The sequence below is a fragment of the Panthera leo genome, chromosome C1, assembly GCF_018350215.1.
Source record: "Panthera leo isolate Ple1 chromosome C1, P.leo_Ple1_pat1.1, whole genome shotgun sequence".
Taxonomy (NCBI): Eukaryota; Metazoa; Chordata; class Mammalia; order Carnivora; family Felidae; genus Panthera; species Panthera leo.
In genome coordinates, this window is record NC_056686.1 from 100,366,418 (window position 1) to 100,382,786 (window position 16,369).

At 39.3% G+C, this 16,369-nt stretch overlaps 1 protein-coding gene across 2 annotated transcripts in view; it reads right to left on the reverse strand.

The window, feature by feature from the left end:
- Nucleotides 1-16,369, reverse strand: part of GDAP2 (ganglioside induced differentiation associated protein 2) — a 62,210-nt gene that overhangs the window by 42,742 nt on the left and 3,099 nt on the right. For both annotated transcript variants that reach the window (XM_042953604.1, XM_042953605.1), the window contains exons 2-5: nucleotides 10,710-10,952; nucleotides 9,284-9,423; nucleotides 806-959; nucleotides 314-402 (exon numbers count right to left, since the gene is read on the reverse strand). In XM_042953604.1, the coding sequence (XP_042809538.1) occupies nucleotides 314-402; nucleotides 806-959; nucleotides 9,284-9,423; nucleotides 10,710-10,885 (559 nt within the window). In that variant the 5' untranslated portion in view covers nucleotides 10,886-10,952. The remainder of the gene's footprint in view (nucleotides 1-313; nucleotides 403-805; nucleotides 960-9,283; nucleotides 9,424-10,709; nucleotides 10,953-16,369) is intronic.

Below are 16,369 nucleotides of genomic sequence, written 5' to 3' on the forward strand. Positions count from 1 at the left end.
ATGCAAAAACCCAATGCGCTGACCGCTGACCATACTTCTCAGCTTGGTATCATTTGCAAATTTCGTAAGCAAGCCTGCAAGCCTTTATTCAAGCGGAGAAAAATGTCAGCCTGGGAAAGTAAATTGAGCTCAGCAACTTAGCAATACAAAGTTCCCTCCAGGATGCCATGATTAGCTAACCAACAAATCTTCTTTGGCTGTAACTATTTAACTAGTGATAACAGAAAAATCTGTAAGGCTCAATTTATGTGCTGCAACCCAATCCTATTTATGAAGTCCTCGATGTAGGCACAGCGTCGCCAATGTTACTTACGAAGCGCTATGTGTGTTGCATCCTCTAAAGGATAACCTCGTTTTGCAGAATTGATGACACAGAATCCCACAGATGACATTGACTGCTCTCTGCGGACAGAAAACACAAAGCACCAATATTCATAACACATACATATGTAATTAATTTAAAAATGCAGCTCAACTTCTCCTTCCCTACCTCCTCAACAAATCTAGTGTAACAATTAACCCAGTTACGCTATTTAATATTTATATTAATATTATAATTGTACCACTAGGGGGGAATATAGTTCAAGCAAAGATTGAGTAAAATGGGAACAGGTTAAATTCTTAAGTCACCCAAATCCATTTCTCTTATCCTGCTAAATTTGCGAAGATAATTAATTTTGTCTTCAGAATCCTCTTACGTGATTTAAATCCCTCAAAATTTGATTTCCACAGCCAGGTTTCATTTGGAAACCGGGGCCTTTGACAGTGTATGGCATGGTGCATCCAGGAGGTGAATAAGCCATACTTTGCCAGCTGAAGCACGTTTCTGTAGCAGCTGTACAGGGAGCTCTCAGCAGCGGTGCGATAGCGGCTCTTGTACTTAGGTCCCACTGTGTGAATGATGAACCGGGCAGCTAGATTAAATCCTTTCGTCAATTTTGCTTCACCTGTCCGGCAACCTGGGAACAATGGAGCATGCTTAAGTCATGGAGGTGTTGGGGAGAAAAAAAGTCAACAAAATAAGGCATAAAACAGAGAAGTAATAAGAACTTCATTGAGAAATTTCAATTAAAAATATGGATTGAACACAAACACTGATCTCTGTTGTCAAAATGACAGTGAAGCAATACAATAGGTATAAAAACAGAGACAGAGAGAATGGGAGAGAACATCAAGCAGATAAGCATCATCAAAATTCCGGAAGGCAGAAGGCCTGGAAATAACTGATTCAGCAAGCAGAGAAACCTAACTGCTCGCAGAAAAGAGGTCGCCGATTGGAAGCAAGCTGGTCGTATGGAAAGGCGGTGTTGGATTCAAGACAGACTGCCTGGTTTCAAATCTCGGGTTTACCATTTTCCTTCTGTGCTACCTGGGCAGCTGCCTGGCCTCTCCAGGCCTCAATTTCCCGTTTAGTGGGAATACTACTGGTACTCACTTCACAGGATGAAATTAGTTAATACATGCAAAGTACACACACGCGTTACCTACCATTCTTGTTACTACGGAACACTAGGAAGGCTCAAGACTTGGAGGCCTATGTACTTCTAAAGGCTATGATGTGAAGTGGGACTAAAAAGAGGAGGCGGAGTTAAGTTTGCATAAGAAGAGTCAAATCTGCAACAACCCCTTCCCAGCCAGCACAGCAAGGGGATGATTTCTTGACCATCACAGCAGCAGGAACATTTACTCTCTGGAGATGCTGCGCTGGGAAGTGTCTGGACTGCAGAACCCCAGGCGCAGCTGAGAAGAGGGGATGTAGCTAAGGTGTTACACTCTACACTGAGAGCTTTAGCCCTCTGCTCCTAACTGGTGTCCAAAACACAGATGCCCACGCTTACACCCCTTCCAGGAAACTAAGAGGCCCAAACCAAAGGACTCGCAGACTGTGACAACTAAGGGAAGTTCCCCAACCAAACAACAGGGCTCCTGCTCATCACCTGCGGCTAGACCCGCCAAGCAGTAACTCTTGCCCGTGCACACAGAGCTTCCCTTCACCTTCTCACTTCCTCCATCATAAATACAGCTGACACTCAAGGATCACTAGGAAGTGAGCCAAGCCTCTGACCAAAGGGGGTCAAAACGATGCTCAAACAAGAGAGAATGCAACCACTGTCAGATAGGTAAGAGAAGATACGGTACCTCAGAAACAAAACCAGAATGTTATGAGATGTTATAAAAAAAAAATATTCAGAGAAGAGGAAGAAACAAAGCACTTCTATAACTGTTACAGCCAAATGAAAAACATGTTATCGGGAATGACAACAGACACATTAAAGCCAAAGTTAAGGAAAGCTTCCGGAAAATAAAAAGCTAGAAAATAAGACATGAAAAATTGGGAGGATTAAACAAGGAGGTACAAAATCCAATAGAATTTCTTCAAAGAGAGAACAGAGAATACAGAGGGAAGGAAATTATGAAAGAAATAAAACAAATTTTCCAGAACCGAAAGATAAGAGTTTCTAGCTCACAGAATACCCAAACCACATCAAGGTGGAGAAACTGTGAAACTGAGAATACCAGAGAGATGAGATCATAGTTTCCAGAGAAGAAAACACTATCACACAAAGAATCAAGAACAAGAATAGCATCTGAGTTTTCAAGAGCAATAATAAAAACAGAAAACAATGGACCAATGCCTTCAAAACCTGGAAGAGGATTACTAGCTTAAAATTTCATTGTCAGCCAAACTTCCAATTAAGTATGAAGGTGGACGGTCTCAGTAATTTTGCCCCCACCCATCCTTCTCAGAAATCTCTGGTAGATTTATCCACAAAAATGAAGGAATACATCAAAGAAGAGAAGGGCATGAGAGATCCAGAAAATGGGAGGATTCACTGAATAGAAAAAAGGATTTCCTAGGATAATAACTATACAGCAGGCATAGAGAACAACCTAGAGAGGAAAGAGGACGGTGGATTTCAGGAGGCACCTTGTCAAGAAGAAAATGGAGTTGAAAGATAACCAAGAGTTTTTGACTTTACTGAGAGGTTTATAGTCGTATTTAAAAGTTTGAGATTAAATCAGTGATAGTTAGAATATTAAATAATCAAATCAATAACTCAGAGGAAAATAGCTATACAAAAAGAATTCAAATCCGTTTTGTAATAAGCAGCAAGCAATATTTATACAGTCACAATGTTAAGGCTGAATGTCGATTTAATAAAAATTTGACAGACCAATTGGGGAAGTGGGTGAAGGGGGAAGAAAATGTGAATTTTTTTTTTTGTATAGTTAAAAGCAGGGAGTGGATAAGAGTTTAATCTTTAATTTCCACAATAGGAAGTCAAGAGAGAATGAAAAAAATCAATACAGTAGTTGTAGCATATTATTTGGAAATAGCAGTAAAATAAGGAATTTAAAGGTTTGAAAGTATATGCCCCTGAAGAAAGGGAAGGGAAAGGCAAAGAACTGTTGCTTTCCTTTATATATTTCGATGTAAGATTCTTTGACTTTTAAAACCACATATACATTGATCAATGAAAAGCCGTAAGCACGAACTGATACTCAAAAAAGAGAAAGGGAAAAAAACATCATTTGGCACCATTTGAGGCAGCTCAAATTGGTTTAATAACCAATTCTTAGTTTGAAAAATGGTAATTAAAAGAATTAAGCATTTATGCTGCCCTCTAATAGAAACTAATTCAGAGTAACCACATGACAGTTATTGGGGAAAGGCTCTACTTTAGAGGAATGTGAGCTAGTAACCAAGGATATGATGATAGGTTTTAGAAAAATACAACTTCACAATCTTTTGTTAAAATTAACTAATTAATTAATTAATTTTTGAGAGAGTGCAAGCAGGGGAGGGGCAGGCAGAGGGGGACAGAAAGGGACAGAGGATCTGAAGTGGGCTCTATGTTGACAGGCTGACAGCAGCGAGCCCCATGTGGGGCTTGAACCCACAAACTGCAAGATCACATCCTGAGCTGAAATCAGACACTCAACCGACTGGGCCACCCAGGCGCCCCTACAACTTCACAATCTTAATGAAATTACTGACTCAGATAAGGACTATAAATGTTGCTAAAACCATTATGTGAACGTATGACAGGGTCCTGGGTATTCATAGAACTTAAATAACCCCATATTGACTACAGAGGGTAAAACAACTGTACAAATGGAAGAATCAAGCTGTCATCACTCTAAGCCAGAGAGCCATCTTAGTGTCAGTAATGGTCCACTAACAGGTCAATCAGATTTTATACGTCTCCCAATATGATATACTAAGTACACAATACAACATCACCTATGAAATCCTTTAGCCAAATCTGATTCAATTAGATACAACTTCCAGGTTATAGGAAATACAAGGGATAAAGCGACAGACCAAACAGTACCTCAGGGTAAGCAGATAAACCCAGAAGGTGAGACATCTTGGAAGACATGTTGGCCTACTTTACTCAACAAGTGTCATAAAAAGGGAATGGAGTTGGATGAAAACAAAATCTTTAAAGATACAACAATTAGATGTAATGTGTGACCCTAGATTGGATATTGCTTTGGACAAACTAGCTGCAAAGGGCATTTCTGGGTCAACTGGAAAGTTAAAACTATGGTTTGGGTATTAGATGAACAGCCAAAAGGTAGAATTCATTTGCTGAAGAAAGCAGACTGCAGAACAGTATGTGTATAATTATCTTAAGATATGCACTGTATACATATAATTATTTTGGTAACAAAATATTTAAGAATGTATGCGTATGCCCACATACACATAAAGATCCGGAAGAATATGCGCTACAGTACGAGTACTGGTGATCTCTGTGTGGTGAAAATGTTAAGTTTTCATTTATTTCATAGCTTGTGTGCATATACTTCCTACAATTTACATTTACTGCTTCTGTAACTAGAAAGCAATTATTTGAAAGGTGTAATATATATTAAAAAAAAAAAAGCAAGTAAGGAAATATGTATTGGGGCAGTTGGCAGAATCAGTCCTGAAGATCTCTGAAGACAGACTACAGACACAGAAAAGAATTTTAAGTGTTCAGGATACTCTGGTTTTGGGAATCCCACCTTTTCCTTAATAATTGTTAACCAAAATGCAGAACTCTGGAGACTAGACTCATGCTAATAATAAGCACACCGTTCCCAAACTTCCACTTGTTCTTTCTAGCCCAGATTTCTTCTAACCCAAAGCCTAAATCCTGACATCATTATGAACAGTTAAAACACAACCCTGAAAGTATTTTTAATTCCTGCAGAACAAATGCAAATTTCTTGAGTAAGTTCAAGTTCACTCTAGCTGAAACTCTGTCCAGCATGCCTTTTACCCCTCCGCTAAGGAGCGCTGCTGGTACGATAACTTGAATATCGGAGCAGTAAAGATTAGTTGGGACTTTTCAACTTCACTTACTTCTCTCCAAATGCTAACATCCACAGTAAGAAACACAAAAGTTGTTTTAATCCTTATAGCAAAGACTCCTATTCATAAGAGAACAGAGCAATCAAAAAACTCAGTGCGTGTACTCCCATCCTAGCAAATGTGCACATTAAGTACCAAGTGACAGAACATTTAAGTAGCAAAACTACACAGTGGTCCTGATTGCAGGAGAAAGTATTTTCCTTCTCTTTTGCACATGGAGACGCATAAGCTCTACACTGGAGAATGTTCTGTGTGTGCCTGAGAAAAATTTGCACTCTGGTGCTGTTAGATGGACTATTCTGGGTATGCCTATTACATTCATTTGACCCCATAGTGTAATTCAGGCCCGCTGTTTCCTTACTAATTTTGTCTGGATGATCCATCCAGTGTTGAAAGTGGTATACTGTGGTCCCTGCTACTGTATGGCTATTTCTCCATTTAGATCTTTCTTTTTTAAATTTTTTTTTTTTTTTTTTTTTAGTATTTATTTTTGAGACAGAGAGAGACAGAGCATGAACGGGGGAGGGGCAGAGAGAGAGGGAGACACAGAATCCCAAGCAGGCTCCAGGCTCTGAGCTGTCAGCACAGAGCCCGATGTGGGGCTTGAACTCACGGACTGTGAGATCATGACCCGAGCTGAAGTCGGACGCTTAACCGACTGAGCCACCCAGGCACCCCAACCATTTAGGTCTTTTAATATTTGCCTTAAATATTTAAGAGCTTCTACGTTGGGTGCATACGTATTTACAACTGCTACATCCCTTTGATGAACTGACCCCTTTTTCATCATACAGTGACCTTCTCGGTCTCTTGTGACCAATTCTGACTGGAAGTCTATTTTATCTGGCAGAAGTACAGCCACTCTTGTTCTCTTTTGGTTTCCATTTGCACAGAGTATCTTTTACCATCCCTGCACTTTCAGCCTACACGTATCATTAAAGCTAAAGTGAATCTCTTGTAGACACTATACTGCTGGGTCTTGTTTTTTTATCCACCAACCACTCTGTGTCCTTTGATTGGAGAACTTAGTCCTTTTATGCTTAAAGTAATTGCGGCTAGGTAAGGAATTACTATTGCCATTTTGTTAATTGTTTCCTGAGGTTTTTTTAAGTTCCTCTTTTTCCTCTCTTGCTGTCTTGCTTTGTGATTTATTTTTCTTACTGGTATGCTTTAATTCCTTTCTCTTTATCTTCTGTGTATCTATTAGAGGTTTCTTTTCTTCATGAATATCACGAGGCTTACGTAAAACATCTTATAGATATAACAGTCTATTTTAAGCTGTTAACAAGTTACCCTCCTCTATGATGCTACTGGTGACATAATCTGATACTGTTAGTGTTTTCAATAAAAATAAGACATCATCACTGCTGAGTCTAGTTACTTAACATCCCAGGGAGTTTGTAGTCATTCATCTGCTACTTAAAGGGTGCCTCCACTCCTCTGGGTACAGGGACACAGGGACCAAGGAGACATACAGTTCCTGTCCTCATGGAGGTCAAAGTTTAATGTGAACCCCATCATCATATAAACAATTTATGAAATTACTAGTGTCATAAGAGCACAAAAGAAAAGCACCACAGGCTGGGAGCACATATCATGGGGAGATTGGCAAATTCTGAAGTAAATGCGAGGAAGAGAATAAGCAAAGACTTAAGAAGAATTAAGAACTGAAAGAGCAAAGTACATGCAAAATTGAACAAGAGCTAAACGATCAGTTTGGTTCAAGTACGATAAGGGAGGGAGAAAGGGACATGGAAGGAGCCCGGAGGCAAGTGCCTGAGATCTTGTAAGTCCTTGGACACCAGCTCAAGGAGTTTGTGTTTTAAATGTCACGGGAGGCCACTACACGGTTCAAAGCAGGGAAGCAGTAAGAAGCGATTTACAATTTAAAAAGCAAATGCTTACTGTATGTGGCAAATAGATTTAGGTAAAGAATGAATGAATGTAGGGAGACCAGTTGAAAGGGAAGCTCCAGTCAGGGAATGATGGTAAGACAGGCTAGGCTGGAGGCAGTGGTGATAAAGAGACTCAAGATATATTTATGGCTTGATGACAGCCTTTATATGGGGGATAATGAGGAGAAAGCGTTAACCCTAAAGTTTTCTGAGTGAAAAATGGGAGAGAACGACGATGCCATTTTACTGATAGCAAACACTTTCTTATATAATAAGGGTTGTCAAACTGGGCTTCCCCATCCTGAATTTGGAGAATTCAGGTTTTAAACTTACTGCAAGACGTTTATATTCACCCTTGTCAGTGTTTTCATTTTTTGGCTCATGGTTCCAGTCGGCTCAGAATATTTAAAACTCTTTGGTCATCCAACACCTCCTATTAACTTCTCTCAACTTTCTATCATCTACAAATTTGGGGAGTCATGCTTTGCAATCATTTATGAAGCTGTTACTGAAAATGTAAAAAGGGGAGAGGATTAAGTATCCAGCCTGCAGTGCATCATTAATAATCTTTCCTCAGGTTTGCAGAGACGCATCAAACAATTGGGGCCTGTAACTAACAGCAGCAGTAACACTAAACACTAGAATGTACTTTGAACTTTCATTTACTTTTCATGATACTGTTTCTATCCCCAAATACTCGCTGAGCTCTTGTGATGTGTCAGGAACTGAGGTAGAGACTATCATCACCATGCCACTTTAGAGAGTAGGAAACTCAGGCTCAGCGGTGAAGTGACCGGTTTTACACTACACTAGTTAGTGAAGGGCAGAGTTACAACATGAACTCCTGCTTAGAGACTCTCAGACACATGCTGTCAAATACTGAGGTTTCATTTGTATGCTTACATTAAATTTGATTACCTTCTTTCTCTTACCCTTCCGTCTAGCTCTAAGGTGTGAGAACACACACACACACACACACACACAGGCCGTAAGGAATTTTTCCAGACCAGCTTCTCTATTACCTTTATCAAGAACTCGTATTATCTCTACTGCATTTTCTAATTTCTACATGTTCTTCCCGGTATCATGTTTTCAGTTTAACTGAGGGCTTTTTTCCTCCTTCAGCTATCATATAGTTCAGTTTCTTGATCAGATAATGTAATTCTTCTTTCTCTATCCTCTCTTTCATGGAATCAGCATTATTAAGCATTCCTCTTCAAATTCTAATATTCTTATTAGGTTAGAAACCGTTTTCACTGATAAATGGTAGAGATAAAAAAAAACTCAAGATTTTATACAGGTGATATCTGTTATTTACATTTTAAGAACCATTGCTGTATTTCCTAAATACCTTTTATAAAATGGGCTGACTGAATTTCACAATATTCTATTTGGGCTCAAATAATAGTAACTTGGCTTGCCAGGTTGGTAATTGAAGAAAATGAATGCAAATAAGGTAAACAAGATTCTGAACTAATGGAACTCTTCCCTGTCTCCATTTCCAATGAAATATTCTAAGAAGGTTCTGGTTAAAAAAAATAAAAAAAAAAAAAAGCAAGTGCAAAGGTAATCGAGAATATATTTGTCCTTACAATGCATTTTGGTTTTATCACTAAGTCAACTTCATTTCCAAAGTGCAACATTTACTCTCCTTGAGGTATATGAAAAATTCTCTATCAATATCAAATAATGATAGAATTTTTCAGTTTAGAGAAAGGATAGTTGTTTTACAAGGCTTATTTGTGCAAGAAAACGTACAGCCAAGAAAATGCTACCAAAGACTTAACTGGCTATAGTAACTAGCATTTTTAAATTCAAGAACATGACAGAGGAGTTTTACTGAGAGTAAAGTCTCAGTGTTCAGTTTCTAACACAATGTGGGGCTTTCAAAAGCTGTTTTTATGTAGTTTAAACAAAAACAAAACAGCTGCATCTACTCAGTATTCTCACTAAATGCAAAACATGCTTCTTTAAATATCAAAAATGTGTCCTAACAATAACATACCTAGGAAAACTCACTCACCCTTAAGTTTCTGGAGGTCCTCCTTCAAATCGGGTCCTGCGAGCATGAAGATACTCTCTGACACAGGGTTCTTATCTGTAAGACTTTCATTGCTGGTATTCACAATGGCCGTACAGTTCAGTAATGCCACGTCTCCTTTCCTGAGGAAGCGATGAACAAAGAACAAATGTGGGGAAGAGGAGGGAGATAAAAAAGCTAACTGCTAATTATTTCAAAACGTTCTATCCTCACTCCCCTTACAACACTGGTTTTGCTAGCTCACAAGCTTAAGTAACAGTAGAAAAGGAGTTCCGGACTCAGGAAGACTAATTTGGCATCTTAGATCTTCAATGCAAATGCTGCAAAGCCGCTACCCACAGAATCGTGTTCTTTCTTTCCTTCTTCCGTATTGCTTTCATTGCAACAGAGTGCTTATAGAGCTGAAAGTGGTTGGTTTCGAGAGTTTACCACAGCAGCATTATTCCTAATAGGCAAAAAGTAGAAAGAACCCAAATGTCTAACAACTAATGAACTGATAACACCGACAAATGACATAGGTATATCCATACAGTGGAATATTATCTGGCCACAGAAAGGAATGAAGTACTGATTCGCACTACCACATGGATGAATCTTTAAAACATACCAAGTCACAACTGACTCCATTTACATGAGATGTCCCCAGTATACAAATCTATACACAGAGAAAGTAGATTAGTGGTTGGCTGCAGCTGAGAGATGGGGAGACAGGGAATGACTGCTAACGGGTAGAGGACTTTGGGGTGATGAAAATGTTCTAAATTGACTGTGGTGATGGTTACACAACTTTGTGAATACACTAAGCACCACTGACTTCTACAATTTAAACTGATAAACTGTATGAGATATGAATTATATCTCAATAAAGCTTTTTTTTTTTTTTACAAAAGAAAGGCACTACTACTAACAGACGCAACATAGATGAACTTTCAAATGATCACGCTGAACGAAGGTGGCCGGATGAAAAAAAGAGTACGTGATTCCATTTACATAAAACTTTGGAAAATGCAAATTGATCTATAGTGACAGAAAGATTAATGGGATGTGGAGTCAGGGAGGGGCATGAAGGAGGGATTATGCAAGGACACAAAATACACTTTTGGGGGTGATAAATGTATTAAGTTGGCTGTGGTGATAGGAATGGGAGAGCAGGCTCACGGATATACACATGTCAAAGTGTACAAACTGTACACTTTAAGAATACGCAGCTTATTGTATGTCAATTATACCTCAATAAAACTGTGTAAGTATGTGCAAAATGATACGTTAACAGAGCTAGGGCTCACAAAAAAGTTTAGAAGAAGTTATGAGAATAAAGGAGTTTAGAAGAAACAATGAGAAAAAAATAATTTAGAAAAAAATTATGAGAGTATTATCATATTTTGATATGATTTAGTCAAAGAATTACCAAAGAATCACTTTCCCGCTGATATCCTTGTTGTAAAGAAAAGGTGATCTAACAGTATTTTCTTGCAATGTTTCAGCTGCAGTATCGGAAGTATTTAATTCATCTTCACATGAGTCGCCCCAGCTGGGTAGCGTATCCACATCCACAAACTGGGAAGGGGCACCCAAGGGATCCATGGAATGGGAACTTCAGCTGCTCTTTCCCCAAATTTCTCAGCAATTCAATATTCACTGGAGACTTCAGCTTAAAAGAAAAGAAAGAACCATTTTAATACAAGTACAGATACTACTTTACTTCCATTAGATCAAAAAACAAATCTCTACTGTGAAATGCTCTAATAGTACATTGTGTGATTAGTCACTTAAACACTCCATAAAAATCAATATACAATAAAGAATTGCTATAGTTTCTCTAAAGAAGAAAGGGGGATTATTGAAGCACAAATTCTTTTCAAAGAATTATAGTCATTAAAATAATCACATGATCCACCAGTTCTACTTTCTAGAAACACAGGACAATTCATTCAGCATTCACTGAGTGTCTGCTATGGGGGTCGGGGGTGGTACTAGGTGCTGCAAGAGATACAAAGATAAATAATATGCACAATTTAAAGAGTTCAGTGGAATGATGATATGGAGATAAGATCTTACTCAATGATAATTGAGTAAGACAAAAGGAAAAGCGGGGAGGTTCCTGCAATCAAGTACAAAAGTTTGAACTTAGTAGAGAAGCAGACGGAGAAGGCGTGGATTTGAGAGGCAATATACATACAAAGGAAGAATTAACAGGACTGGACAATTTACAAGATATGGCAGGAGACAATGATGTGGTAGGAAGATGGCTGTACAGAAACGTAGAAATTAGAAGAGGGTGATAGGAAGACGCACGGTATCAAGTACTACAGAGAGGCCATGGGAAATTCAGCATGAGTAGAGGATATTTAATTTGCCAAGAAGCCAGACAGCTGTTGCAGTAAAATGCAGATTCATTCATCCAATAAATCTCTATGAGCATCTGTCATGGGTCAGGTATTGTTCGAGGCACGGGGGATGCACTGGTGAATAAGATAGCAAGTCCATGCACTTACTGAGCTTATGCTTCCTGGAGGGGAAATGATAAACAGTAACCAAACAGGCAAGCAGATATCTAAAGAATGACTGAGGGCAATAAGTATTACAAGAGAAAAGGGGATATCTGAGTAGAGAGCTAAATAAAGTGAGAGAGCAGGCAAAGTGAAGCCCTGCAGTGTTTCAGGCAGAGGAAATAGCAAGAGTAAAGGCCCAGAGGGCAGGAAGGAGCTTGGTGTATCCCAGGAAGGGTGAGGAGGCAGATGTGGATACAGTAGAATAAGTTAGGTAATGAGTGGTGGGTGACTGAGGTTGGTGAGAGATGGAAAGGCTGGATGATGCAGTTTGTAAGCCCTGATGAGAAGGTTCGGTCTTATTGTAAACAGGAGGGGAAGCTGTTAGAGGATCTTGACAGAGGTAATGACTTAATATAAACAACACCTGGTAAGATTACTCTAGCTACCGTGAAATGGAGTGAGGGCGAGAGTAAAACCAGAGACCAGTAGAAAACTGCTGCAGGGATCTAGGTGACATGGTGAAGAAGGTGGTGAGAAACGGTTGGATTTGGAAGGTATTTTGAAGGTAGAGGCAACGAGACTTGCTAAATGGCTGTGAAGGATGAGGGAAAAGAATCAAAGGTAATTCCTAGATTTCTTGCTCGAGCAACTGAGTAGATACTAATGCTATTTACAGAGAAGAGGAAGGCTGGAGTAGGTTGTGCAGTGGAGTGATAATCACGGTCGTCTTCCCTCATATGTTTTTGCACGTGTTAAGTTTGAGATGCTCCTCATATGGCCAAGTATTGAAGTCAGACATGCAATTGGCTGTAAGAGGCTAGAGCTCAGAGGAGAGGTCGGGCTACAGATATAAATCTGGAAGACTCAGCGTGTGGGTGGCATTTAAGGCTATGGGAACCGGACATGATTACCAAAAGAGACCATACAAATGCAGAAAAGAGATCCAAGGACTGAGTCCTCAGGCAAAACTTACAGGTTGGAAAGAGGACAAGTCAAAAAAAAAAAAAAAAAATGATAAAGAGGAATCCTATTTTAGGAAATAGCCTAAAAGCCTAAAAGCCAGGTGAAGAAAGCATTTTAAGGAGTGTTTGAGAAGATCAGCTAAGGGAAGTGCTACTGAAATGCCGAGTCACATGGCCAAGAACTGATTAGTGTGTTTGGTAAGTTAGAGATCACTGTCACCACTGAGCAGGCAGATGATCAGCTGGGCTGTGAACTTCTTGTTAGAGTTTTCTGTGTGACCTTAAGGTTTGTTGTTAGAGAAGGAGAACAAACATGCCTTTCTTCATCTAATTCCTTGGTGTTTCTTGCTGAGAAATGTGAGATACTAAATGGAACGAACCATGGATTAGGCACAATATGTTAGCTCCTGCGCCAGCACTGTGGCGTGGGAAGTGTGATCGTTTATGTAACAATTTCAGAAAGGCCTTATAGATGATACCATGATAAAACTATGTAAGAGGGTTATTCTTATTCGATATAAAATACGCCTTTGAAATTATTTTGAAATAAATTAATTTTATCAGAAGTCAGTGTTTAATCCATCCAATTGGCCTTTGAAACTGGAGGCAATCACAAGATCTGTTGATCTGTTAACAAGTATGCAAACCTGAGCTGGACAAGCTGAAGAGAGCACAAATAGAGACATTTATTTTCCACAGTTGAACTGCCTGGAGCTCAATGGAATGACATTTTGCAGAAATTCATACTTAAAAAAAATTATTCACAGATTTCTGAAGACAATGACTCATGCTGAAACTTAGCTACAACATAAAAAAGTCCATTAAACACAGAGTTAGTGTTCATTTTGCAAACTCGAGTGCCAACTTTCAGAACAAAATTACTTATTTTTTTATTTAAAAAAAATTTTTTTTAACATTTATTAATTTTTGAGACAGAGAGAAACAGAGCATGAGCAGGGGAGGGTCAGAGAGAGAGAGGGAGACACAGAATCCGAAACAGGCTCCAGACTCTGAGCTGTCAGCCTCGGGGCTCAGCAGGCTCAGCCTGCGGGGCTCGAACTCACAGACCGCGAGATCATGACCTGAGCCGAAGTCGGACGCCCAAACGACTGAGCCAGCCAGGTGTCCTCAAAATTACTTCTTTAAAATAACTTTTCTAACTCTAATATCCACTTATAGAACATTTGGAGGGGGGAAGTAACAGGGGAAAAACTCCCCAATTTTTATGTAGTTCCTATCTTTTTCTATGATAGGTGAAATCATAATGTATGTACAATTTTGAATCTGGCTTCTTCAGTGTTTTAAGATAGATCCTTCCACGTGCAATTACACTGTGAGGGAGAGGCAGGGTGGTACAAAGTAAAAGCTTAGGCTCTGTTATCAGCAGGCCTGAGTTTAGGTCTAGGACATAACAGTTGGGTCATCCTTAACTGCAAGCCACGTTTCCTTATTTTGAAAATAAGAGTAATCTACTTACAGGGTTATTTTGAGGATTACACAATATAATCTGGCACAAAGCAAGGTACGATGAAAAGTTACCTGTTACAACTTTCTCAGAGCCAAGGTGAAAGTCACCTGCACCACTGCTGAGATAAAGTTATGGCTCCACGCGTGGCAAAGACCAAAACACTTGCTGTCAAAGACAGTACCAAATAAACCAAACCAACTGCTGAATTAAGATACACTTATTTATCTCAATGTCTGCCCTTGTAATGATTTGTTAACCCCTAAAACCCAGATCAACCCAACATCTTTTTTCTCTCATTCTAGTCTTATGCTATTAGAAAAACAATCAGTATCCTGTCTGCTGCCAAGACAAATGCATGTTTTCCGAGGCCCTCCATCAACACTATTAGGAAATACTAGGAAACTGTGTTAGTAATTCTTGGGTGACTCTATACTACACCATATAGCATTTGCGGTGGACATCCTCTAAGATGTCCTTCAATGATGCCGATTCCTGATATCAATGCTCTGGTACAGCTGCCTCTGACAATGAACAGCGCTGGCCCATATACCAACCAACAGATTCTGCAGAAATGATAGTATATGACTTTGAAGGATGAGTCATAAAAGATATTGTGCTCTCTTGGAGTGCTTGCTCTGAGAAGTTAGCTCCTACGATGTGGGACACTCAAGAAGCCCATGAGAAGGTCCCCATGGGAAGTACCTGAGAGTTCCTGCCAACAACCAGCATTGATGCCCAGGCAGGTGAAGGAATCCCCTTGGATCCTCCAGCCTCAGTTGGGCTTCAAATGACTTCAGCCCCAGCTGACATTCTGACTGCAACCTCATGAGAAATGCTCATGAACCAGAACCACACAACTAAGCTGCTACTGAATTCTGAATTCCTGGCCCATAGAAGTTATAAGACAATAAATACTTATTTGCCTACTATGTCCCAGGCATTCAATTACTTATGTATTATTAGATGCTGAGATTCTACTGGCAGAGGGAGACTCACAAAAATCACACAAATATATAATCACAGAAACAAATATACTGCATAGCTGAAATTTGTGAGAAGTGTTCTGTAAAGAAGAACAAGGTGGAAAGCTCACTTAGATTGGAGAGAATGTCTCTTCCAGGACGTGACAGTTGAGACCAAAAGTAGACAGGTTTTACAGAGGTGAGGATAAATCTGGGAGCTGCACTCTTAAGCCGGCCCAACTGCCTTCAAATAATGCATTTTACTCTACTTTACCAGCTCTCCTCTAAGTGAAAAGGTAATAACTCTTCCTTCACAATATCTGATCTCTCCTTCCCCTCTGTCCTCCTATTCTTAAAAAAAAAAAAAAAAAAAAAAAAAAAAGTCCTTCCCTATTTCTTCTTCAGATGCCAGCTAAATGCCTCATTCTACGACCTAACTTCATAAACATAATCTGTTTTGGAGATCTATTTCCTTTTCTTCCATTAATTCAACCTACTGCAGTTTTCTTGGCACCTCTGGTAACAATGCTAAAATTGCTCTTTCAAGGTCTAACAATGACTACCCAAATGTTAAATCCAGGAGCTAATCAAATTTTAGTTGCATTAACTATTGGTCATTCTTTCCCTGAAACTCTACTATCCTCTTTGACAGTACACTAGTGGGTGGTTGGCTTGAATCTCCGATCACATCTTATCCATATAATTTGTTGGACCTCCTTCCCAGATCTTAAAAGTCATTGTGCCCCTTAAGATATTGGGTGCTAAATGAGCAGTAAACATGCTTCAGAGCTCTCAAAGTTGAATGGCATTCTATAGAAAGTGTCATAGCATTTAACAAAGAATAAATTCTTTTTCACCTCCATCTCTAAACAGAAATTGGTATTTCTCATCAAAAAGAGATTTAAATCTCCCCTTTTCTCCAACACACACACCTTGGCAATAAAGCAAATGGAGCAGCAAAGCCAAGCTAGGCAGGAAAATTTGATCCTTGATACTTAAGGAATATGGGTTCTTAACATTTTTCGTGTCACAGACCCTTTTGGGAATCACATAAAAAGATCAAGACCTTTTCACCACCCAAAATGTGAGTACATGAGCTGATATAAGGAAAGATTTGCAAATAAATTTGAGAAGGTTCCCAGAGTCTGATTAAGAATCCCAATGACAGAACACAGAGTGCTCAG